This window comes from Lissotriton vulgaris, chromosome 1_1, assembly GCF_964263255.1.
Source record: "Lissotriton vulgaris chromosome 1_1, aLisVul1.2, whole genome shotgun sequence".
Taxonomy (NCBI): domain Eukaryota; kingdom Metazoa; phylum Chordata; class Amphibia; order Caudata; family Salamandridae; genus Lissotriton; species Lissotriton vulgaris.
Genome location: NC_141685.1, coordinates 1,052,174,718 through 1,052,201,084, shown reverse-complemented (window position 1 = coordinate 1,052,201,084; position 26,367 = coordinate 1,052,174,718). Strand labels below are relative to the sequence as shown.

Below are 26,367 nucleotides of genomic sequence, written 5' to 3'. Positions count from 1 at the left end.
CCCTTTGAGGTGTCCATAACTTTTCAAAGGTTAGGAACCACAATTTCAGTCGCAAGACATTGATACGGGTCATTGATATTCACGAGGTAACAAATATCTCTTTCACACCACCTATTTGCAAATGGGGATGATTTACAACCCCCCCCCATTGCAGAGGGACAGGATTTTACGACTCACAAAAAGGCTTTAATACATACTCAAATGCAATTTTGTAGTTGAAAACCCTATGATTCTCAAAATGTCAGGGTTTATGAATGTAAAGGGGTTCAATAGTCGGGTGCATCGTTTCATAGGGAGATGGCTAACTCCAGACCTATTTGCATTCAAATGGGTTAAAAGCAAAGTTGAAACCTTTAGAAGGAACAATAAGGTCTGGTGATAAGAACTAATTTAGTTAAAAGGGGAAGAGAATATATAACTACAGTAAGAAAAGATAATAATTAAAAAAAATCCTACTAAGGATCAGGAATATCATGGCATATTAGCAAGAACCTCGTTAAAATTATCGCTGTTTTAGTGGCAGAAAACTGCCCCTAAAACGGCGATAATTGGCTTGCTAATATGCATTATATAGAATTCCAATAGAAGCCCATGTTAGATGTGCAGGACATCTAACCTGGGTTTCAATTGCAATTCTATAACGCAAATTAGCAAGCCCATTATCGCCGTTTTAGCAGCAGTTTCCTGCCACTAAAACGTCGATAATTTTAACGAGCTTCTTGCTAATATGCCCCTTCCAGATTATCTTTACTGGAGACCCTAAACCAGAGGCTTCGTAGGAGGTGAACGTTTTTGGTTGAAGTCAGTTACCTTGATAAACACGGATTCTCTGCAGCAATATCGCAAGCATTCAAATTATTTTCTTACAGGATTTCTACTTAGCTGAATGTAGTCCACTTCAGGAGTCCAGTACTCCCAGGTATCTGGACAACGAGTCCACCCTGTGAACTCCCACTTTTCTTCTGGAATCTTTTAAGGAGTTGAGATTATATCTATTTTCTCAGTATGGTATGTCACAATTCTCAGGGTGCGTCTTTATTCACTTTGCAGGACTCATTTGCACCCTTGGGGTTACCCATGCCTTGCAAAGCGTTTGTAGGTCAATAAAGAGAAATTGTCATCAACATCAGTGGTAATATGGAACATTGATTTTTAGTAGAAATGAAAGGTCCCTTGGGACAAGTTACCTGCCACGATATACATGGACATTTTTTAATTTTCATTTAGTCTCCGGTGAAGGTACTCACACTGTACTCCACTGCTTTTCTCCAACCGTAAAGACTCAGTTTGAGTTAACAACTTACTGTTACTAAAGTCTATGTAACGCCTGTGCTTATATCTAATGATGAGTCTGGCTTCTCTCTTCTATGTTCTCTTTTCTGGACCTCATTCACAGTTTCTATAGCCCATCTCTCCACATGCCATAATGTATGTCTCTCTCTCTCTCTTTTTCTGTGTTTGAGCCATAGATGACAAGCGATCACTGAAAGTGCTTATTTAAGACCTGTCTTTGCTATAACTTTCAACACAATGGTGTCTTAAATAGATTAAGAGATGGAACAGTGGTATTTTGCCACCTTAGACAGTAGACAGTGGCAAATGTTTGTTGTCACTGGAACTTTAAAGGAATGTGATGCTTTTGGCTGGAAATGTAGCAGTTTTTTTTAAAGTAATTGCACAGCACAACAGAAAACAAAACAACAGCAAAACACAAAGCAAAATAACAACACAGCAAAAACATAGTGACACACAAACCCTACGCAAATACAACATATGATAACAGCAATAACACAATGCAACACTGCAGCACAAAACCACAACAGTAAAAAAAAAACACTGTACGTCAATACCACAATAAACTCAGCACAACAAATATGCACAAGTATCTTCATCACACATTACCACCTCTACAAATCTGCTTTCATGATATGGTGGCAAGAGGAGTTTGCACCACCCACTGTGTCAATTGACAATAAGGACATCCAATAGCAACATTAAAAAAATGTTTTGCTCACTAGCCTTAATGTTTTCCCCTCTATTTCCCCACTTTCTTTGCTGCAGATGAGGAAAACGTATGGCGATGTCTTCAGCTTGCAATTCTGCTGGGAAAACGTGGTGTTCATCAATGGGTTAGAGTCAGTGAAGGAGGGGCTCATTACCAAATCCGAGGACACTTCCGACCGGCCGCCTGATGTATTCACCAAGAGGTCTGGCTTCAAGGAGGACAGCTCAGGTTTGAAACTGACTAAAGTTTTCTGCAGTAATTTGGCAATGAACACAGCTACCATAATATGTCAAAATAGCCTCTTTTACCAGTGCCAAATCACATTCAGAATTCCAAAAAGAGGGTTAAAGGAAATACTCGTACAAACATTTTTATGTAAGAAAATCTACCATTGGTGTGGATTAGGTCCTCAAGAGCTGGAATGATCTGGGAAATTGTGCAATCCTATAAATCTACATATTTGTACACAAATGCAAGCTTCTTTCTTACCCATTTCCAACCTGGAAAAAGTCAGTCATTTCCACAAATCCAGGGCGGGAAAAGGGGAAGTCCCAAGACATTTTTTACCTTTAAGAATAAAAAAGTAGTTACTTGCCACAAAGCCAAGTCAATATAGGAAGCCTAGACCACGTATGATTGTCATTGGAAGTAATGCACATTTCGCTCAACTTCTTCTTAAAAATAGATGAAGTCCTAAGTGCGAGCATGGCTTAACATTATTTATTGCTAGTGTTCATCCTGCTGCGTGAGTGTGACCTTCACCACAATGATTCCAAAATGTATGTCCCTTTGGCGAAATCATCAAAAAGCTGTCAGGGTCGGTGCTATACACCAAACACTATTATAACATATCTGATTGAAGTACCTATCTATAGTCAGAATTAAAGCCAAATTCAATCTCAAAATATTTGAATGGATTGAAGCCCTGACACAAAATTATTCCTACGTCAGCAACCCTTTAGCAACATCCATATTTTGTCCTTTTGGAGCCACCAAATAGACATACTGTATTTTAAGTGGAGAGTGATCATTACCAACATCTTATAATTACAAGACTCGACACACTTCCTTTGATCAGTTTGGTTTAAGCTAACTTAAGTCCTCTTTTGGCATTGGTTGCTTTTGCTCAATTCCCTTCAGCGATTACTTAATAAGCATGTCATTCACATTTTTGATAAGCCCACAAAAACATTTCCCCCTCCTCATCATGCTGTTTTTAGGATTATTATTCTACCACTAGAGAATGCTTCTATTACAGTGAATGATGTGCATTGTTCTCTGGATCAGCATAAATTGTCGAGCTTCAGTGCATTAATCACCGTGAAAAGATTTTCCACCTAAAAGTGCCACAGTTCATAGGTTAAACAAGTGCTTGGTTGAAAGTGATCTATTATAATGGAAATGTACTTTATTATTTGTCAATACAAGGCATTTTATTAAAAAAGAAATCCTGACAAGCATTACACGCATTTGCTTACTTATATGGATTATACTTTAAGTAGTCATTTTTTAAAATGAGGATTTTATTGGTTTTAGAGATGGGAGCCACCTTTCCAAGATGGCTTACGTGACCCACGGTGTGCTTCACCTTTTTTTATGCCTCAGTTGCAGCCTCTGGTGGACAATCTCATTAAAATTCTCTACCAGTCTTGAGCCATCTGTTGAAGCAGAAACCAGGCCCGCCTCTGCCTGTGAGACACTCATGCCACTCCGCATCCAGCATCTGTGGTAGAAAGACTCCCATCATCATCATGGTACCAAGGAGAATGGGTGGATATGAGCCCTAGAGGTTGCAGCCTGAGTTGGGACCGATAGGGGCGTGGAGCTACAGGCCTCCATGAGGGAGCACGCATGCACCATAAGCCGAGCCCGAGTGGAGCACGAGTCTGTGGGCATCAAGACATGCCCATTAAATGTGGTAAGGGTCCCTGAATCTGTCTCTGACAGGGTTGCCCCTCAGCCTGAAGCATAGCTGTTAAACCACTAAAGACACTATGTACTGGTTCACATCTTCTCTCCCTTCCAGCCCAAGCTGTGCTACTCGGAGACTGACTTCCTGGTGGTTAGGTGTGCTCTGTGCCTCCTCCTTGGGGAGCAGTCGCTGCCCCATTGCCAGCACAAGACTATTCCAGACTGGGGAGTTCCCTGGCAAGCACTACTCTACTCCTCTGGCAGGGCACAGTCATCACTTCTTGAACAGCAGCGTGCCTTGCCACAGCCCACCCGGAGGCCAATGGCAGGGCATCTGCTTCACCAGAAATGCTCCTTCATGCCCTGGACACAGTACCTATTGGAGCTGTTGGGAGTGTTCCATGAACATTGTTATTGACACCATTGAAATCGTGCTGAGAAACCAAGTCATGGGGGTGACTCCACTGACCCCTGCATAGCAAGCCTGAGCATCACCTCTTCTTCGCATGTGCCTGGTGCTGCCCAGACCCTTCAGTCTATGCTACACCCCTTACCTAAAGTATTGAATAGACTCATGTACCCATCGTCTAGTAGTAATTACCCTTGTCCTATCATATTTTGCCTACCTCATATGTACACTATTCTCCTTTGGACAATTATCAGACTCTGTCCTAGCGAGATATATGTGTGCTCATAACATTTTGGAAATATAATAATGACCTCTTCAGAAAACACTAAGATGTAACAGCACATCCTAAAGTCTGTGGAGTAATCAGAATATGTTCAGATCCAGGGCTGTAAAATGTTTCTGAGACACCCACCCAGGTGGAAACCAATATGAAACACTTGTGCCTTTATCCTTTTGAAGGCAATAATAATTGCCAACTATATCTACAGTCTCACCTATTTTTTCAAATTTTCCATGGTCACACTTCCTATCAGGAATGGTTTGTTTTTATTGCAAATATAAACATTTTGCTCTACCTTTGGCCTAGTTATACAATCTAATCAAAATGTATCCTTAAAAGGCTTATGAATGGGATACCTAAGCTACACCAACGTGGCCCAGCATAGGTTTTGAGTTTTGATGTGTGAAGTGATCATAGTATTTGTGCTAATCTTTGCCAGTTCGCTGAGGACCGCAGGATTAGTAGGGCAAGCGCCTCAGCTGCAAGCAAGAAACACACGCACTCAGTATTGTTACTCCGGGTGGAAGACCCCGAGTGGTCTTCGCCCCATTATTTTATAACCTCTAGCCACGCCAGGCCAAAGAGTGTAAGAGGGTGCAGCTTCCGGGTCACCTCAGCATCGCGAGAGTGGTGCTGAGGTCATTACACCCCTCCCCAACTTGGCCTTGACTTGCATCCAAGTACTTAGCAAGCAAAGTCTCTAAGTCTATGGCTCGGCAGTGGATTCAGGCTCAGGTTGTAATGCTGAGGGTAGGAATGACTGCTACTGACCCCATCATTCGACTTATGCTGGGGGTTTGTGTCCGTGCCATCTCTGACCTCCGGTGACTCGACCTGAGGACTAGCAGGGGGATTTCCTTCTGACTCAGGCTGCGGGCTCAAGCCGCTCCATTCAGGTTCTGCATTTTCAGAAAGGGTGATTTGTTGGCTAGGGCGATCCATGCTCCGGAACCACAACACATTCCTGGTTACAACTTCTCCCCCTTGTTGGCAGTGACCATGGTCCCATTCACACGTGAGGCAGCCCAAGGGCCTGGTTTGAAGGGCGTCCAGAACTTCCATCCGCCTTGTCAATTTTGTATCACAACCAGATCCCCAGGTAGGAGCTGTTGGGATTTGGCATGTTGTTTCAGGCTGACCCGTTCATTGGTCCGGAAGTGCCAGGCTTGGATATTTCTGGTTCATACAGCCTTGGTGTCCACTGGCTGGACAAAGGATTGTGTCCTGCCCATGCCCATTGAGCATTAAAGACCAGGGGGACCATTGCATGGTGCAGTGCGGTGTTCCTAGGTATTCTTGCAGAAATTGATGTAGACTTATCTCAGGATTGGTGCTATCCGCACCGTGATTCGTAGCGCTTTGTTCAGCATACGCATAAAGCTTTCACCTTTGCCATTAGCCTGGGGCCACTGCGGGGTGATGCAGCAATGTCGTCTACCAAGAGATGTAAGTAGGTCTCTGAAGTCAGCCTCTTGGAACGGTGCTCCGCTGTCAGTCTTTATCTCTTGGGGGAATCCCAATAGAGCAAAAGTCTTCGCTAGCAACGGGGCAACATTTGTAAACCCTGTAGACTCTGTCACCTCAACTATTGGATACTTGGAGTAGCTGTTGATCATTACTGCTGTGATCCTTCTGTCTGGGAAGCTCCCAAAGTTGAGCCTTATCTGGGAGTAGGGGATTGTTCATGGTTCTTCAGATGGGCACTGGCGGTTCTTGAGTACTCGTCATCTAGCAGGATGGACATCGCCTGCACAAGTTCATTTACGGCGGCTTCCAGCCCCAGGAACCAGATCTTTTCTCTAGTCTGAGATTTCATCCGATCAGTCCCTTGATGGCCCAGAGGGATTATAATGTGAGATCCCCGTAGTATCAGACCATCTGCTGTGGCATTCATCCACTTCTTTTCAAGACTCTCCTTATCCCGGCCACACCAGTTGCTGGCGTCTTGTAGAAAGTTGTGCTATGACCCTTGCTGGAGGGCATCCATGACTCTCATCATAACTGGATCACTCCTAGTCGCTGCGCTGATTTTCTTGATGGTGAGCACCTGGGGACATTCTTCTTGAGACACCAGGTTTACATAGTCTTCTGTGGTGTTGGTGTTGTCGGTGTCACCTTCTGCCGGAATCGGCGGGTGCCAGGAAAGAAAATCAGAGGGGTTCTTTGACCCTAGTTTGTGAATTAGTTCCATTTGGTAGTGTTGCAGTTGGATCCCCCAGCGTTCAATTAGTGGCGAAGGTTGTTGTGCTGTACCTCGAAACAAGGGAACAAGTGGCTGGTGATCAGTGACTACACGGAATTGCTGTCCGCTGATTTAGGGGTGAGAGTGGCCACATACCCACTAGATCGCAAGTGCCTCCCTTTCAATTTGAGAGTACTGTGCTTCCGGTGGTGTGAGAGCTTTGCTGGCGAATGTGAGGGGAGGCTATTTCCCTGATTTCACTTCTTGGGTTATCACTGCTCCCAGTCCTAGGACTGGCTTTGACCAGTAGTTCTGTGTTTCTTTTTGCATCGAAATAAGCCATGGTTGTCTTGCTGAGCAGGGCTTCCTTGAAGTTACGAAAAGCCTCTTCTTCATGGCCCCACTTTCATTCAGTGTCTTTCTTTGTTAGGGCCCAGAGAGGTTCGACTATGGTTGCTAGGTAGAGAATGAACCAGCCACAGTAGGTGACCATTGTCAGGAATCTGCGCACTGCAGTTCAGACATGGTGGTCAGAGCTGGTGCTTGCTTGATGGTGTGAGACTTGCGAGGGTCTACCTGTGCTCCTTACTGATTGAGCACATAGCCCAAAAACTCGTTGGAGTTCTGAAAGAATGAGAACTTGTCCTTATGAAGTGGAACCCCGCATAAGGTGCCGGTGATGTTATCCGATGGGGGATGAATAAATCAAGATGTCATCACTCACATTCAGTACCCCCTGCAGACCAGACAGGGTCTCTCAAATCGCATCTTGAAAAACTTCCGCTGCTGATGAGATTCCGAAAATCAGCCGTTTCAGCATTAGTTGGCGATACCAAGAAACGTTCTTTATTATCCCTTGTTTTTCAAGTTTGTGTAGCTCTTGTTCGACCGGGGTCCTCAGGTGAAATGGTTTTCGTCGGTGCCGGAGGGATACTGGCTTGGCAGGTTTGTCAATATGCGGATTGACTGGGGGAGCCTTAAGACACCAAGCCTTATGAACAGGTGAGGAAACAGGTCTAATATCTCATCCGTCTGGAAAGTTTTCACGGCATATGCAAAGGTGACCAGACCTAGGTCTTCTGCAGTGTGGCTTCCAACGAGGGTATCAGCCTCTCTGTCGACAAAGTGGAAAGGGGTTGTGATTTCTTGGTCAGCTGCTCTCATCCGGATGGTCATCTTGCCTTTTAGTGGTAAGGGTGTCTGGCTTCCGTATATGAATATATTAAGATTAGCTGTGGACAGCGGAGGGCGTGGATGGAGTTGGCGATATTGCTGGATCCCCATTTCGTTGACAGAGGTGCTGGTGTCAATCAGGGTTTTGACACTGGATACTACTACCACGCATGTTAGTTGTGGATGCCTGCATCGCTTGAGGTCACCTACAAATGAGATGAAGAATATTTCTTCTTTATCATCAAGGGACGAGTCTTCTAGGAGGTGACGTAGTGATATTTTGGATGCTCCCTGGGGTTCTGGGTCTTCCAGAGACAATTGTTGTTCTGACTTCGACGGTGGCCATCTGCCTTGCATTCTTCTATTTCTTGGCCCACCTGTGCATGCACTGGCAAATTGGTTTAGGGTGACACACTTAGAGCATGTTCTTCCTTGCGCAGGGCATTCTTTGATGCAGTGTTCTTCTCTCCTACAGTACCCACATTGGGATCCGGGGGTTGGTTGTCTGTTGCAGCCTGTTCCCTCTTCCACGTTTACGGACAGCACCAGCTTGTTGAATTTTTACCATTGGGGGCCTTTTCCGGTTGCTTCGTGATAAGGATGTCCATTTCTGTTGCTCTGGCATTGGATAGGTCATGGGACCGTGCCAGGATAAGGATATCTTCTAAGGTGATGCCAGGTTGGCGTAGGATGAGGCCTCTTGCTGTTTTGTCTGGCAGCCTTGTATGATTTGCACTCTCACATCTTTGGGCTGATCGTCAGCAGTGCATGTGCTGGATTGTTCTCGCAAACATGCGTAAAAGGTGTCCGTAGGCTCCCCTTCCCTTTGGCGGACTTGGCAGAGTTTGAAGCGAATGTAGTGCAGATTGAGCTGTGGGACAAAATGTGCATTGAGTGCTCTGACTTCTGCATCATAGTCATTTGCTACTCTAGTGTTGGGTAGGTGCACAAAAAGTTTGCAGATCTCCTACCCAGGGTAATGGAGCTGCAGGGACTTCTTTACTGTGCCGTCTGTCTCCCGGGTCACAATGAAGTAGTTGTTCAGCCACCCAATCCAGGTCTTCCAACAAGGGGGGGGGGCAGTAGCAGGGTCCCCGAGTTTACTAAATGGTGGCAGCGCTCTGACTCATGTGTGCTGGGTGGTAGGTGGGGCGGGAGGCTGCACCTGCTGGGGACTGCCTTTGACTGCTTCATCAGCCATGGCTGCAAGGCAGTGTGGGTGCAGTTGATGGTCTGGAGTGGCATACTCACTGAGCTGAGGCAGAAGATCTGTTGCACCCAATGCTTGATTAGGGTCTCAATAATTGTCAGTTATGGCAGCTCGTGCTTGTTTTGTTTGTACCCTCAGGGGCACTGGCTTCTGTTACCTAGGATGTGGTGTTCCAGGCAGTTGTCTGGCAGGTGGTGGGCAGGGTAGTTCTTGTGCTTTATGTTGTCTTTATTGTTATTTCCCCTTTTTATTTGTATTTCTCCTCTTTTCCATTTGCTGTCTTTGTAGTTATATGATGTCTCTATTGTTATTTCCGGCATTGTCTTTTACTCTCTTTGTGATGGCCTTGCCCTCACCAGCAAAATGGAAGGTTCTAGGGCATGGGGCAGGCAGCAGGTTTCCAGAGCCTCAGGGAGGAGATCGACTGATGACTCTCGCCCGAGCATGAAGGAGATTGCACCCAAGGTAGAGGCCTCAACGAAGAGCCGTTCCCACTGCGTGTTGGTCATTTGCCTGTGTCAGACCCGAGCAGGGCACAAGTCATAAAAAAAGAAGTGGGGGGACGCTCAAAGACAGGAAGTGACGTCACATCAGGAAATGCCGCCACAAAAGGTAAAAACATAGAAGTGGGGGGACGCTCAAAGACAGGAAGTGACATCACGACATGAAGTGACGTCACGAACGGTAAAAAACATAGACTTCTAATAATTGAGGTGCATTGGGGCTGGTAGTTCCTGGCTGCTTAAGCTCCACGGGTACGGATTTGTTGAAATTTTGGTAGGTGCAATGTCCATAAAGAACAGTGGACTTGTAAAAAATTGGAAGTGAAAATAACCCAAAATATTTTTATAAACATGTTAGAACTGGCTATTTCTGGTTGGCTAAGGCTGACGCCAAAGCTAGGCAGAAACCACCATTCTAGTCAGGGCAAGGGAGTCACACGCCAAGATAACCCCTGCTCACCCCCTGGTAGCTTGGCACGAGCAGTAAGGCTAAACTCGGAGGCAATGTGTAAAGCATTTGCGCCAGCACACAACAGCAACAACATCCTAGGCACACCACAAAAGGAACTCCACACAAGGTTATTATAAAATAACTTCTGTATTGTAAAAACACATCAGATAGTATCACACAATATACATGGTGCCAACTGGCACGGGCAATATTCACAAGGGATTATGTACACCAGGACAGGGCCACATGAGCGCCTGTCAGAATCAGCACTTAGTAGAAAATAGAATATAGGATATAAAATCACTGTAGCACAAATTTAACAGTTATAAATCACATCCAGTAACTACTGGGACCAGGTAAGTACCACCTACGCAACCCTAAACACCTTAGGAGAATGTCACGCAGGGAACCAGGACCTCACTAGGACCACCTGTACTAGAAAGAACAACCACCTAAGAATAAAATACATTTAGGGGTATAGGTAAGAACACATTACACATGATGCATAAAAACATTCAGAGGTGTAGGGAAGGAAAAACACATGATGCATAAAACATACATTCAGCGGTGTAATAACAAGGCACATGATGCATCAAAAACACATTCAGAGGTGCAGGGAAGAAAAAACACATGATGCATAAACCAACACATTCAGAGGTGTAAAATCAAGAAAGACACATGATGCATAAAACATTCAGAGGTGCCAGAACACAACTCAATAGCGCAAAAACACATGATGCCTAAAAACATTCAGAGGTGTAAGATCAAGGTGCGTAATCATATTAAATGCATTACATTTCCTAGCACCACATCACATTGCGCAAAACTCACATTAGGCAATTACCATCACATAGATAATCACATACCAGCCCCCATCTAATAAAGGGACTAAAGAGCCCTGTTGTCCATAATGTCAGGGCGCGCTGCAATGCAGCGCCAGTCAGGGGTGCACCACTGGCGCAAAACCTAAACGTTGCAGGTGCCCACTACTTGCTGGGCACCTGAGGACCACACAAGACCTAAACGGAGCAGCTGCCCACTAATTGCTGGGCAGCTGGGAATCAAAACTGCGACAGGGTCCTCACTGACCCTAGAACAGAACTGCGCCAACTGTTGGAGCCACACAGGCTCTGACATAACACATGCCCCAAACGTTGGAGCCACACAGGCTCTTAAACAAATACTGCGGCCAAATGCTGGAGCCACACAGGCTCTTGAACTAAGCGATGCCTGAGCCCTCGTGAGCAACAGAACTGGCCCTCGAGCCTCTCAGGGCTCGTAAATCAATATGGGCGGTGGCGGGAGTCCCTCTCGGGGAACTCGCAATACTAATGGCGCCTGGAGCCTCTCTGGGCTCCTTAATCCATCTTCCGGGTCTGAGCCTTGCAGGCCCGACGGGGCAAATGCCCCCAGGCAACGTAGGAGCCTCGCTCGGGGGCCCGACCAGAAGCTATGCCCCTGAAGCCCTCGCGGCTTCCCAACAACGAGCGCGAGATCGCGCTACTGGGGGGGGGCGGACACCGACAATGTGTCCCGGCGCCTCTCCCTTCTCCTCGGCTGCCACACACTCACCGGGTCTGGCGGCGGCTGGGGACGGAGTGCTCCCGCTCCTCGGGATTCTTGTGGCAGCGTCTCCTCTCTTGGTGCGGGGCTCCCCCTCGGTCACGGGAGCCCCACAGCGTCTGCCGCCATCTCCTTCCCCGGTCTCCTCAGCGCTGGCCAATCACAGCACGGCCTTCCAGGGCAAGCCTCCCGCGGCCCGCCAATCATAGCGCGGCATCCAGGGCGAGCCTCCCGCGGCCCTCCAATCACAGCGCGGCATCTCCAGCGGCCATTACCACAGACGGCCCGGGCCGCGGCGGTGAAATGAAGGGGGCAAAGTGAGGGGTGGACACCCTCGCCAGATAAAATAAATAAATAAACGGGTTGGCACCCGTAAATTAATTAAATAAACGGGGAATAAAAGCGCTACCAAGCGCTAGAGAGACAACAAGGTCCCCGTAGAAATAAAGCGCTCCCAGGCGCTTAGAGCAGGAATAACGCACTCTCAGCGCTTAAGGCACAAAAAGTCCAGCAGCAAAGTCCCTCTTGACCTGCAGCATTCCATCAGGTATCCAGGGCAAAGCAAAGTCCCCTTATCAGCCCAGTCAAGGCAGAGGGGTCCCCCAGAAGTCCTCCAGGCATCCAGGGGCTGGGCAGGAGGACCCAGGGATTCCCCTGGGCCCAAGCAGCAGCACGCCCCTGGCAGGATTCAAGTCAGAAACAAGAACCTTTTTAGAGTGTCACAGCACCCTTTTTATACCCAAAATCCTTTGTCTAAAGGGTGCAGGCAGTGTGAGAACCAGCTAGAACTGGTTATAGGGAATTCCTTTCACTGGCCAGGCTAGGGACATCAGACGCACCCCAGGGGGTGGAGCCAGCATTGTGTGGGGAAAACCCAGACCCATTCAGGACCCTCAAACCAGACGGTCAATCCACAAGCAGGCCCAGGCTCACTCATCCCCTCACATCAGCATGCTAAACACTCCATTCACCACCGGGGCAGACCCTCCCAGACTCTTGGAGCCAGGCTCACCAGCCAGCCTCAGCCAATCACACGCCAGACACAAATTACCCAAATATTCCAACATCTAAAAGTGGCACTTCTACACTTGACACATTCATACAGCATATATCATAACGCAGCATTCAATCTCACGAGTTCGCACTTACCAAACTCGACCCTGCACTCCCCACACATCAGGAACTACCATGGGCATACATATTCCCCATTCATTCCTATGGGAGGGCAGGTCACTCACCACACATACACAGAGAGCTCAAGCACTTTACACTGTACCACAGTGAAAAAGTGCGCAGAGGCCTAAAATCACCACCACCAGGTTCCAGAAACAGGCTAGGAAAAAGCAAAAAGTCTCGGGGTTAACCTGCCAAAAGGGCCGGGTCCAACGAAACATTATTTGTTAACGGAGTGCGAATGATCCGAACCCTGGGCATGTGAGCGTACAGTGGTGTCAAATCCATACGACTAATCCAGGATACGTATATGGGGCTCGTAGTACCTGGCTGATGCCGCTGCGTCTATTATTGACAGCCAGCCCTGAGATCGACTGGGCGGCCGTGCAGGTAAGTAACGCCATCATTGAAAGTCCAGCTTTTGGGCAGGGGGACGGCGTCCACCCGGTAAAATAAGTTAAAATAAGTGGGGGAATGCCGTCCACCCGCTTGGTACCTCGACTCGAGCCCTGGACCCGAGATGCATTGGCATCGGGTGGAGCAATGAAGCTCCAACGGGTGGGGGATGTTGACGCACAGTGGAGACTGTACTGAGGACACTTCCGATTTCAGTGGGCCTACAGCGCAACGGAGTCTGCGCTGAAGGTAGGCGCAAGCCGCCGTTCAGGGTGATCTTGTAACTTGCGGTCTGCGGTTGTGCCTCATTGCCAGTGAGCTGATGTCGAGCCAAATAGTTGAGGGCCGCAGGATTAGTAGAGCAAGTGCTGCAGCTGCATGCAAGGAACACACACACTAAGTATTGCTATTCTGGGCGGAAGACCCGAGTGGTATTCACCCCTTTATTTTATTACCTCCGGCCACACCAGGCCAGCAGGTGTTACAGGGTGCAGCTTTTCAGCACCAAAAGAATGGTGCTGAGGTCTTTACAGTATATATATTTCCATTAGACTATTGGATTGTGCGAATTTAGAGCACAATGTAAACAGTTGCTGGGAAAGGGTATAACAAAAGTAGGTGGCGCAGGGCATGAAGCCTGCTCATGGGAAATTAAGGATTAACATTTAGGGCCTGATTACAAGTTTGACGAACGGGTTACTCAATCACAAACTTGATGGATATCCTATCTGCTGTATTACCAGTTCCATTATATTCCATTGGATAAAATGGAGCTCGTAATATGGCAGATGGGATATCGGTCACGTTTGTGATGGAGTAGCCCCTCCGCTAAACGCGTAATCAGGCCCCAGTAATGCATTCTGTACTGAATTGTGCATTTGAAGCTAGACTTTTTCTCCTGTGAAGGACTACACATTTCAACAAGCTTCCCACGTGTTTTGACTCTGTGTGCAATGTGCCTCTTTATCTTATTGTGTTACGGATTAGCACATGCTGTTGGAGAATACTTCTCTCCATTTGCCTTAGCTGTAGCTGACTCATTTCAAACCTGTTTCCTTTCGTTCAATGTGCTTTGATTTTGGCGGTCTTGCTTCATGAGGTGGAGCCACTTCCCTGAAAGTTTATGAATTGTTTTACTAATACCCAATGTTGGATCTGACGTGGGCGATTAAGACTATAGATGCGACCATAGCGGCGTAGTCACCATCGAAGTTCTAAGTCACCTACCTCAGGTCCCAAAAGACAGTTTTTAAACTTATGTTGGGGAGTAGTTTCAATAAAAAGTTATCTTACATCCCACTATGCACTTCATCAATGTGTGGAAATGTTCTGTCACTCTCTAAACACATTCCCAAAACTTGTCATGGACATCAGTTCGGGGCTGGAAGTGGATTTGTTGATAAAGCATGTCACTTAAAAGTGGGTTAGAGTACAGCGTCCTCTAAGAGTAAGCTCCTCCTTAACCCCTTCACTGCGGCGGCTATTCCGCCGCAGTGCTAAGGGGGCGGGGCATCCGCGCGGCGGGCGCATGCTGGTGACGGAACCGCTCCGTCACCAGCCTCGGTTGAGCTGTGCTCATGACGGAGCGGTTCCGTCATGGCCCGCCCCGCTCAATGGAACGTCCAGCGCAGGCGCGGAATTCGCGCCGCGCAGGCATTCCGAGCGGGCCATGACGGAACTGCTCCATCATCAGCATCGAACGAGTTAATATACAGCAAGGTACGATAAAGATGCATCAGTTACAATTTTCCAAACAGGACTGAATCATACTTTATTCTCTGTTGAGGTAGGTTGTTTACATATAGTCAAATCAATTATAATGTGTCTTCCTTAAAGTTACTTAGGGAGTTCCCATATGGCCAAATCAGTAGCCTGAGAGACAGACAGACACCACAACATAGGTGGAGGGGAGGAAGAGAGTGAAATGGAATGATGGAGTGACAGGATAAAATCCAAAACAAGAGCACCAACTTGACTCAAGGTAGGTGAAACTCCAGGTTGGTGAATTCACAAATTGAGAAACCAATATTCCTTTATAATGTGAGTAAACTGGACACGGAAGCATCAGGAAAAAAAAACAGGCGGGAACAGATAAGAAGAAGAAAAATGGCAGGAATAGTAGAAATGTAAAATGTATTTATTTATTTGATTTCCACATCTATATACTTAATTAATTCATTATTTAAAAAGTGCTCTGGGCACCCAGGGCCATAATGGCACTAATTATCAGGATATATTTTATCGAAGATGTGCATAGACAGGGTAAGATGTGTAAGGGTACGAATGGGGAAGAGGTTCCAGGAATAGGTGGGTTAAATGAAATTAGCTATAGGTAGGGTTAGAGATTCTGGGGTACATTCAGGGGTAGATTTACATTGGTGTAGGTGTTCAGAGACAAACCATTGTATAGGTAGCAGTAGAGGTACAAGGAAATAAGATATATCAGAAGTAATATGATTTATTTAGGAGTAGCAGTGAGATATTATAGGAAAGTGCAATGGTATTAGGGTATAGACAGTGGTTAAACTAGTGCAGGACAGGTAGGTGTATCTGTACTAGATTATAGGTTGGAGTAGTATGGTTTAGGGGGCAGAGGTAGACATGATATCATATAATGTATAATGCTATAAGAAGGGTTAAATGTGGTAAAGTATTGGAATGGGTGACAGGAAAAGGGTATATGTAGGAATACACTATTAGGAGTATTTTGTGGATAAGCAGGGGTTGAAGTACTATGGTATGGTTAACAATAGGGGTACTGGGATACAGGTAAGGATGGTGCTGCAAGGATATAACTGGGGTAGGAGTAGAAAGGTATGCATTGGAGCAGAGGTACAATGGTATGGGTAGTAAGTAGAGGAACTAGGTTGTAGGTAAGGGAAGTGATAGTAAGTTAATGAGAGGGTTCTAGCATTTAGAAAGGGGAACAGCAGGTACTAAGCTATAGTCATTCAGAAAGCATGGGGTTACTGAAGAAAATACTAGTGAGTGCCAATAGAGGGCGACCGCCCGGGTATAGGGAGAACAATAAAGTTACAGCAAGGTATACAGAAAGGTGAGAGAAAGGGTGAATGAGGCTGGGAGTTCAGTCATAAACCAGAAACAAGGATCCATGTGATCCTAGGGAAAATATTCTGCATCTAGGGCATTTACTAGGATGGATTCAACATCCTGGGAACTCTATTCATTTAAAAACAAATCGAGAAAATAGGTTCTCAGGCAAATTTACTCAACAACAGGTTTCCTTAAATGTGTTTTTCTCCATATCACAGACAATTACATACCCAAGTATCCAACTGGCTTTTAATAATAACCCAGCCCGGGCTAGGGGACAAGCTCAAGAGATGCATAGTTCTCCAATTTGTTAAACGCCACCTCCCAGATGTTGTCCTATTGCAGGAAACACACCATATCGGTAATAATTGTTACGCTCTTAACAGGTGGGGCTACACAATGGCGATACACGCCGGCTTCACTTCAGGGTCCCGAGGGGTGGGCATTCTAGTACGCTGAAATTTTCCATTCGCCATTGAACACACAGAGACAGACCCTTTGGGACGCTTTGCAGTGCACTCGGGGAGATGGGAGGGACGAATACTCAAATTAGTGACAATTTATATCCCACCAGGTCTCCAAACTCAATCATGTCTTGATCTGGGCAAACTTCTCCTTTCCCTTCCTGATGGGCAGCTCCTCCTGGGCGGAGACTTCAACGCAGTGTATCGGGGGACAAGATAGGCACCCACCCCGAGACATCACCACATGGCACATGTGGCTTACCAACCTCCTGGACCCATTCGGCCTAGTAGACCTCTGGTGCATGTGCCACCCAAACCTCCAACAGTACATATTCTTTTCGGGCCCACACCACACCCTCTCCAGAATAGATTATATCCTAATGCCTTTACAACACAACACTAACATCCAGGAGATCAAGCACCTGGCGCGGGTATATCAGACCATTCCCCCATATGGGCTCATCTCACTATTGGGGAACGGAAGGTTGGCTGCATTGCACCCATAAACCCCTGGTTCCTCAATAATCCAGAGACCAAAAAGATGATGACTCGTTCGATCGACCAGTACTTCCAAGAAAATGATGGGACGGTGGAGTCCCCTACTGTCCTTTGGGAGGCATTCAAAACTGTAATAAGGGGAGAAGCCCTCTCCACAATAGCGGGGCAATGCAAGGAGAAGGAAAAGCAAATGCTTACTGTCGAGCGCAACCTTCTCACTTTGGAAGGGGCAGCTCAAGCTACAGGGGATCCGGCTACTCTGCACCAGATGCAGCTCAAAGCTGCTGAATACAAGGCATTGGCCACTGATGCCACAAAGAGCCTAGCGAGAGACAAGGACGGGCGTCTATACGATCAAGGTGACTAAGCTGGCAAATTAATAGCCTGGTTGGACAAGAAACAGAAAATGCAGAGGGTGGTGGCGGAGCTCAGTGACGAATCAGGTGCCCTCCTAACTGAGCCTCAGGAGATAGTGCGAGAGTTCGCAGCACACTTCAAAAAGGTGTACCGAAGGGGATTGGAACTCCCGGAGGAGAACTCCTCCTCGCTCTTGGCCAACATTAGGCTGCCTACGCTCTCCGACTCAGACCGAGAGGCCCTGGAGAGTGCACTCCCTGCAGAAGAGCTGGCCAAGGCAATTACCGAACTCCGGTCTGGAAAGGCCTAGGATCTAACGGTCTTCCGATTCAGCTGTACAAGCTCAAACCTGACAGCCTGGGCCCACCCCTTAAGTGTATGTTTGAGGATAGTAAAGTGCTGGGGAAATTGCAGAGAGACCAATGCATTGCCACAATAGTGGCCATCCCGAAGGAGGGGAAACCCAAAGAGATGTGCGCCTCTTATAGGCCAATCTCATTACTTAACGCCAAACCCAAGATCCTCGCGAAACTGCTCACAAACAGGATCAAACCGATGCTCACCAAATTGATTCATCCAGACCAATCGGGCTTTATGCCGCACCGCAATACCGCACTTAACTTAAGACGTCTCCATAGGGTACTGGGATGCTCCCACACGATCCAGGAGGAAGCGGTTGTGGTCTCACAGGATGCCAAAATGGCATTCAACATGCTTGAATGGCCATACATTATGGCGGTCCTCAAAAAGTTGGGTTTCGGCCCTAACTTCATCTGGTGAATATGTCTCCTCTATACTGAACCCAGGTTGTGGTCAACAATAAGATCTCTGAGGTGTTCACTTTGGAGAGGGGGACGCGCAGGGCTGCCCCCTTTTGCCCCTGCTTTTCGCCCTCTCCCTAGAGACGCTCGCGGCTTGGATGTGACAGGACCTCTCACTGCGGGGGTTCAAGTGGGCTGAGGGGTGGGAGGACTCTACACGGATGACATCCTCCTTTACCTCACCTCCCCTTACAAATCACTCAGTGTTGCCTTAGATATCGTCACCAGTTTCGGGAGAAACTCCGGATACAATATCAACTGTGGGAAATCGCTGCTCTACGTCCTACATGGTAAACCCCCTCAGTGCCACAAGGCTGTCCGATCAAAACAGTCACAGAAGTGTTCACGTATCTGGGAATTTTCATCACCACTGATTTGACAGCCCGATATGAGAGAAACCTCTTACCTCCTCTGCAGGGGTTCAAAAGGGACACCGCCACCTGGAAGAAGCTCCCGCGGTCCCTACTGGGCCAGGCAGCTCTTTTCAAGATGATGACATTGCCACACTTCCTATACGCTCTCCAAAACGACCTGGATTTAGACCCGCAAAAGTACTTCAAAGAAATTAAAGCCTCACAGAGGGACCTGTTATGGGCGGGAACGCTACGTATTTCACTCCACAAACTCACACTAGGGTGGTACAATGGGGGAATAGCACTTCCAGACATTAGGAAATACTACTAGGCAGCCCACCTCTTGGCTATTAATCAGGGTACGTACTGTGGTGGGGACGATCCTGGCTACGGGATGGATAGATGGCTCCTCCCGGGCAGGAACTTCGAGACAGCGCTCTACTCTAAACCTAACAAATACCCCCTTACAGGGCCCACAAAACAATCAGACCAACTTTGGCACATTGTGAGCCGAAACCTGGGATGGGTGGATAGACATACGCTGGCTGAACTTGGACGCACAAAAGGGTTCAGAAACGGGGACCTGATAGGGATCTCCCGTATAAAAGATCTATGGGGACCCAATGGAATGGTGTTGTTTGCCTCACTGCAGCAGACATATGAATTAGCACAGATAGAGTTTTTTAGTTATGCGCAGGTCAGGCACTCGCTCATGGCAAATATTCCACACGGAACACCACTCCCAGAATCCTCTCCCCTAAAGGACAGACTGCTGAACAGTCTCCTGCCGGAAAAAGCCATCTCCCTCACATACAAAAAACTCATACACCACACCCCTGACCCTCTACTCAAATTCAGGAGAAAATGGGAGAATGACGGTCTTGAGATCAACGATGAGGAATGGAGGGAAGCGCTTTCCTCCCCTAAGGAGGTGGCAATATCAGCAAAATTGAGGCTGATACAATTGAAAATCCCACATCACAGGTACATCTCCGGTAACCGACTTGTATTAATGGGCAGGAGTGAGGAAGGGCTCTGTAGAAGACGGTGTGGGGAAATGGGGATGCTTATTCCTATAATATGGGAGTGTCTCCTGATATAAACCTACTGGAAGCAGGTGCATACCTGTATAAGTAATGTCTGTGGGGTGGAAAGACTGCTCGAAATCAAAAGATGCCTCCTAACCATCTGGGAGCCAACTGATCTGACAGCAAAAGGCAAACTTTGGGTGACGCTCGGCCTTGCTATAGCAAAACATAACATAGCTCGCTTGTGAAGGGCAGTAACACCTCCAAAGCTTGGTGCATGGAAAAAGGACATGGACTGGTGTATGCTGCAAGAGAAGACAGTCTATGTGGCTCGGGCTGCCCCGGAAATGGATATCAATCTGGTCTAAGTGGAACGAATACCGTGGCAACCTGTGTGAACCCCCCCTGATCCCATCCCTTGGCGTGCCGTTAACTCCTTAATGTGATATGCAATATTACCATCTTGTACTTAATTGAAATGTGTGATCTTTGTTTGCGCTCCTGACCTTGTAACACTGTTAAAGTAATGCTTTCATGTATGTCCTGACCATCAAGATTACCTGTACCAATAAAAAGAATTATAAAAAAAATAATAACCCAGCCAATTCCTTTAACCAAAAGTTCACTCCTGCATATCACACTACCTTGTTTATAACCTAGGGATTCTAGGAATTCTTTAGTTGGATGTGAATTGCTTTTAGAAGGTTAAGATGAGCAGGTTCTTGGAGGAATACCCTCCTCTCCGAACCCACAGAGATCAACTACGGAGTACCCCAAGGATCATCGCTCAGCCCTACGCTCTTCAACATCTATATGACCCCCCTCGCTGCTATCGTTAGACAGCACAGACTCAGCATAGTATCCTATGCCAATGACACCCAGCTCATCCTGCTCCTCACGAAGAACCCCGAAGACACCAGACTCAACTTCCAGGAAGGAACGAAGGATGTTGCAGCCTGGATGAGCAGCAGCTGCCTAAAACAACTCAGTGAAGACAGGGGTCCTTGTCTTTGGACCCTCCCCTACTTCCTGGGACAATACATCCTGGTGGCCCTCCACCCTCAGAAAGCCAGCCACCCCCACATACCACACCTGAAACCTCAGAATCATTCTCGACTCCTCCCTCACCATGACTCACCAGATCAACGCTGTCACCTTCACCTGCTTCAACACCCTTCACATCCTTCGTAGGACCTTTAAGTGGATCTCACTCGAAGCCAGGAAAACTGTCACCCACACACTCATAACTAGCAGACTGGACTACGGAAACACCCTCTATGCTGGAATCAACAAATCCCTGCTACACAAACTCCAAACCATCCAGAACACTGCAGCCAGACCCGTCCTCGGCACCCCACGACGAGAGCACATGACCCAACACCTGCGAGACCTCCACTGGCTCCCCGTCGAGAGGAGAGTAACCTTCAAGCTGCTCACCCATGCCTACAAATCCCTCTACGACATGGGACCCAAATACCTCAAAGAAAGAGTCTCTTACCACGTACCTAAGGGAAACCTCCATTCCGCCAACCTCGCCCTAGCAGGAACCCTGCGCTTCCTCAGAACCAGAGCAGGTTGAAGAGCCTTCTCCCACGTCACATCCAGGATCTGGAACGAGCTTGCAGTCAACATACGATGCTCCCCTACCCTGCATACCTTCTGGAAGAGCCTCAAGACCTAGCTTTTTGGCTGACCAGAAGCTGCACCCCCCCACCTCAGTGCCTTGAGACCCTCGCGGTGAGTAGCGCACTTAAAAAACTCTCTGATTGACTGATTGATTAAATATTCTTGCACCAGTAGCCTTGAGGGGCACTGTAGCTTGTCTTAAGCACCTGCTGTGATGAACCATGGCATAACAGAAATCTGCAAAAAGAACAATTGATGGACAGAATGCAGAACAATGTCATACATTCGCCCCAGTACAGAGATCTGGGCCTAAATCCATAGTTTTATTGCTCACCATGCCATTCCAGTTTGGACCCAGCCATATGAAAATCAGTCTTCACCCTGCGCCCAAAGGGATCAGTCCAGCCTGAACTGCCAGGCCAGGTCCTCCCTGGACTGGAAACAAGCATCCTAGGACCGGTTTCGGGCTTTCAGCTCTCATCAGCCAGAATAGCTTGACTCCAGTGGCATGGAGAGCACGGGACCCACGTCTGGGCATAACTGTCCCACTCTGTGCATATGGCTGTGTCCAAACAGAAATGGCATGGTGAGCAAAAAAATATGGATTTAGGCCCAGATCTCTGTACTGGGGTGAATGTATGACATTGTTCTGCATTCTGTCCATCAATTGTTCTTTTTGCATTACAGAAATCTGAGCACACACAAAAAAGCAATTTGGATCAGCTTTGTAGGCTGTGCATTATCATATAATATTTGTGGTAAATTAATAAGGTATTTGTATCTGGAAAGTAACTTGATGAGGGCATTACATTTCTGTTTGGAAATTAAAGTTTTCGTGGTTTTTAAATCATGTAGTGAATGACCAATTGGACTATGAAGGTTTTGAATCTGACCCATGTTATTGTGTTATTGATGATTATTAATGTCCTAAGCTTCCCAATAGAGACAACGTTTATTAGAATGTTATTTGACTGTTTCTCATGTAGATGGCGTTAGCTCCTCATCCTTGGCAACTAAAACATAAAATTTTGTAACTCTTTTGAGGCAATAGCTATAATCTTTGCATTTTTACTTAACATGATGTTTGTCGTACGGGTAGCATCTTTAATAGGTAACATATCTTCAATTTTATTACTATGCTTTTTCCACATAGGAAAAAATGCTATAAGTGTTGTCTCCAGACCCAGTTCTGTGGAGAAATGGAGATTCGTCCTAACTTTTGTGCAGAAGAAATTTCAAAATTTAAGAAATACAATGAGGTGTTATATGCAAATAACTTTATTAACAAGTCCAGATGCAGCAATAGAAAGATGAAAATAAGCAACACATTATGATGTCACTGTCAGGAAATACTCAAGAACCGAACAAGGGCTTTGACTCACCTTCAGTAAAGCAGAGTCTAATTTAGATAATGAACAACAAAGATGCCAATACTGAGTTCTACTCCAAACCATATCATATTCATCAAGCTAACACCAAATAAATTATTAGCCCTGTGTTGGATTTAATCCATCGATATTCATTTCTTTTTTTGAAAATTCCAAAAGAACACACATAGTACACAATGAATTTATAAATATGTGCCAACACCTAGAAATTGTTTAGGGGACAAACGTACACCACAAAAATGAACAAACACTTATTATGACACATTCGCACAAAAATCCTCTTACACCTGATTCAACTCGTCTTCATATCAAACTCACACACCTTCAAGCTTGCGAAACCGGACAAGACATACAACAACGAATAGTATAAGGGAAATGTCTACGTGTCAATCAAAGAGTTTTTGAATAAGCCACAGGGGATTTTTTTTTAAACTTGCAGACTTAATATGCATCGCTACTCACTACCCGTGACTCGGAACGCTCGGAACTCCGTTTGTCCCCTAAACAATTTCTAGGTGTTGGCACATATTTATAAATTCATTGTGTACTATGTGTGTTCTTTTGGAATTTTCAAAAAAAGAAATAAATATCGATGGATTAAATCCAACACAGGGCTAATAATTTATTTGGTGTTAGCTTGATGAATATGATATGGTTTGGAGTAGAACTCAGTATTGGCAACTGTCAGGAAATAAGCATACAAGAATAAACTCATTATTCCGAACAGTTGGCAGAGAGCAGTCCCCTTGGTGAAGAAGAGATGAGCATCTGGGAGGACCAAACTAGTCTACAAACTCCAAACTGCATAACAATGTCATCTTTATCTTGCGATCTTAGGCATGGGATCCAAGCAAGACTGCAAACAGTCCAAAGTGGAGAATGCAAAGTTGCCCAATCTAGAGAACACTAAATCAAAGTTCTTCCATTGAGGAAACATCATACAGAAAGGATCCAAGACAGAGAACATCATGTATAGACAACCAACCCTGAGAGAAAGGGGTGACATGGGGAAGCCATTCAAAGAGGAAACCAGCAGAAACGGGCCAAAATAGCTTGAGAAATTTTCAAGACAAAAAAGCGTAAAGTGAGCCGAGAATAAATGTTTGGCAGAAAATTCAAAGCAAGAGTCAAAAGGCAAAGCATTTGTAGACTGGAAACCGAAATCAACAAATGTGTCTGAGTGAGAAAAGCTATATGAGTTCTGGATACTCCTGTAAGATGGAGGGCAAGGAGTAACAAAGAGCTATTGGGAACTGAAAACAACACCGTAAACAATATGACACACATATGAAAAAAACAAAGATATAGGGACATTATACTTAGGCTCAGATTTTACTCATACAAAACCAGTGAAATTCAGCAGTTATAGTTACCTAACCTAACTATAGCGTATGCCCCCGCAATGCACTGCTTATGACCTCACATATTATATCACTCATGACATGGTCAGTGACATATCTCAGGTCATCTCAAATGACATCACTGAGGACATCATCCAGTGAATGTAAGTTTTTCTACGAATTTATGATTGTTCAACAAATATGGTAAGCTACTACATAGGTTAAATTAGTATACTAGGTGTGCTACTAACGAGTGATACTACTTGTAACATACATTATGTGAGTTGCTGTGTGAAAGTGTATATCCGTGTGTGAGTGGGTGCCTGAGTGGCTGTTAGGGTGTGTGAGTAGCTATGTGAGTAGCTACATGGGTTTATAGGTGGGTGTATGAGTATCTGTGTGGGTGAGTGAGATGCTGTGTCAATGGCTGTATTGGTGAGGGAGTGACTATGTGAGTGGCTGTATTGGTGAGTGAGTTGGTATGTCAGTGGCTGTATGGGTGAGTAAGTGGCTGTGTGAAGTGGCTGTATGGGTGAGTGAGTTGGTGTATGAGTGACTGAATGAGCGAGTGACTGGGTGTCTGAATGTCTGTATGATTGATTGATTGATTGGGTGTGTAAGTGGCTGTATGGGTAAGTGAGTGGCTGTTTGAGTGAGTGGCTGTTTGAGTGGCTGTTTGGTGAAGTGAGTTGGTGTGCGAGTGCCTGTATTGGAGAGTGATTGTCTGTGTGAATGGCTGTATGGATGAGTGAGCGGATGTGTGAGTGCTTATATGGATGTTTGAATGGGTTTGTAAGTGGTTGTTTGGGTGTGTGAGTGAGTATGTGAGTGCTTGTATGGGCGAGTGAGTAGCTGTGTTGAGAGACTGTGTGGGTGAGTAAGTAGGTGTGTGAGTGGCTTTATAGGTGATTAAGTGGGTGTGTGAGTTGCTGTTTGGATGAATATGTGGCTGTGTTAGTGGCTGTATGGGCGAGTGACTGGTTGTATGGTGAGTGAGTGGTTGTATTAATACTTGTATGGGTCTGTGAATTGGTATGTGAGTGGTTGCATGGGCGATGTCATTTGAGATGTCATCAGTGATGTCATGAGTGATGACTCTGTCCATGTCATCAGTGATGCAATATGTGAGGTCATAAGCAGTGCATTGCTCAGGTAATTATAACTGCTGAATTTTACTGGTTTTGTACAAGTAAAATCTGAGCATAACTATAATGTCCCTGTAAACTAAGTTTTTTTCACTGAATTTCAAAAGTTTCTTTTAATCCTATTTCCTAACTATAACGTCCCTGTAATGTTTTTTTCAGTGAATTTTTTTAGGGTTTATGAAAATGATGTTTCCTAACTTTAACGTCCCTGTAACCTTTGTTTTTTTTCAGTGAATTGCTAATTTTTTTAAATGTTATTTCCTAGCTGTAATATCCCTGTACCCTTTGCTTTTTTGTGAAAAAAAATGTACACACTCATGTATATATATACATATACACACACACACACACACACACACACACACATATATATATATATATATATATATATATATATATATATATATATATATATATATATATATATATATATATATATATATATGAGTGTCTGAGTGGTTCTGTAAGTGGGTGTGTGAGTATCTGAGTGGGTATGTGAATGGATGTGTGAGTCTATGAGTGGTTCTGTGAGTGACTGTGTGAGTCTCTGAGTGGGTCTGTAACCGGGTGCTCGAGTGTGTGAGTGGGTTTGGGAATCTCTGAGTGGGTCTGTGAGTGGGTGCATGAGTGCCTGAGTACATTTGTGAGTGGGTGCATGAGTCTTTGAATGAGTCTGTGAGTGGGTGCATGAGTCTGAGTGGGTCTATGAGTGGGTGCATGGGTCTCTGAGGGGTTCAGTGAGTAGATGTATGAGCCACTTAGTGGGTCTCTGAATTGGTGCATGAGTCTCTGAGTAGGTCTGTGAGTCGGTGTGACAGAGTCAGAGTGGTTCTGTAAGTGGGTGCATGAGTGAGTGGGTTTGTGAGTGGGTGTTTGTGTTTGAGTGGTTCTGTCTCGTGGGTGCATGAGTTCTTGAGTGGATTTGTGAGTGGGTGTGAGAGTGTCTGAGTATGTCTGTGAGTGGATGCATGAGTGTCTAAGTAGGTATATGAGTATGTGTGAGAGTATTTGAGTAGGTCTGTGAGTGGGTCTTTGAG

At 45.9% G+C, this 26,367-nt stretch overlaps 1 protein-coding gene across 1 annotated transcript in view; it reads left to right on the top strand.

The window, feature by feature from the left end:
• LOC147748522 (cytochrome P450 2D15-like) overlaps positions 1–26,367 on the top strand; it is a 369,523-nt gene that overhangs the window by 72,105 nt on the left and 271,051 nt on the right. The window contains exon 2 of the mRNA XM_086962816.1: positions 2,062–2,233. Within this exon, the coding sequence (XP_086818942.1) occupies positions 2,062–2,233 (172 nt within the window). The remainder of the gene's footprint in view (positions 1–2,061; positions 2,234–26,367) is intronic.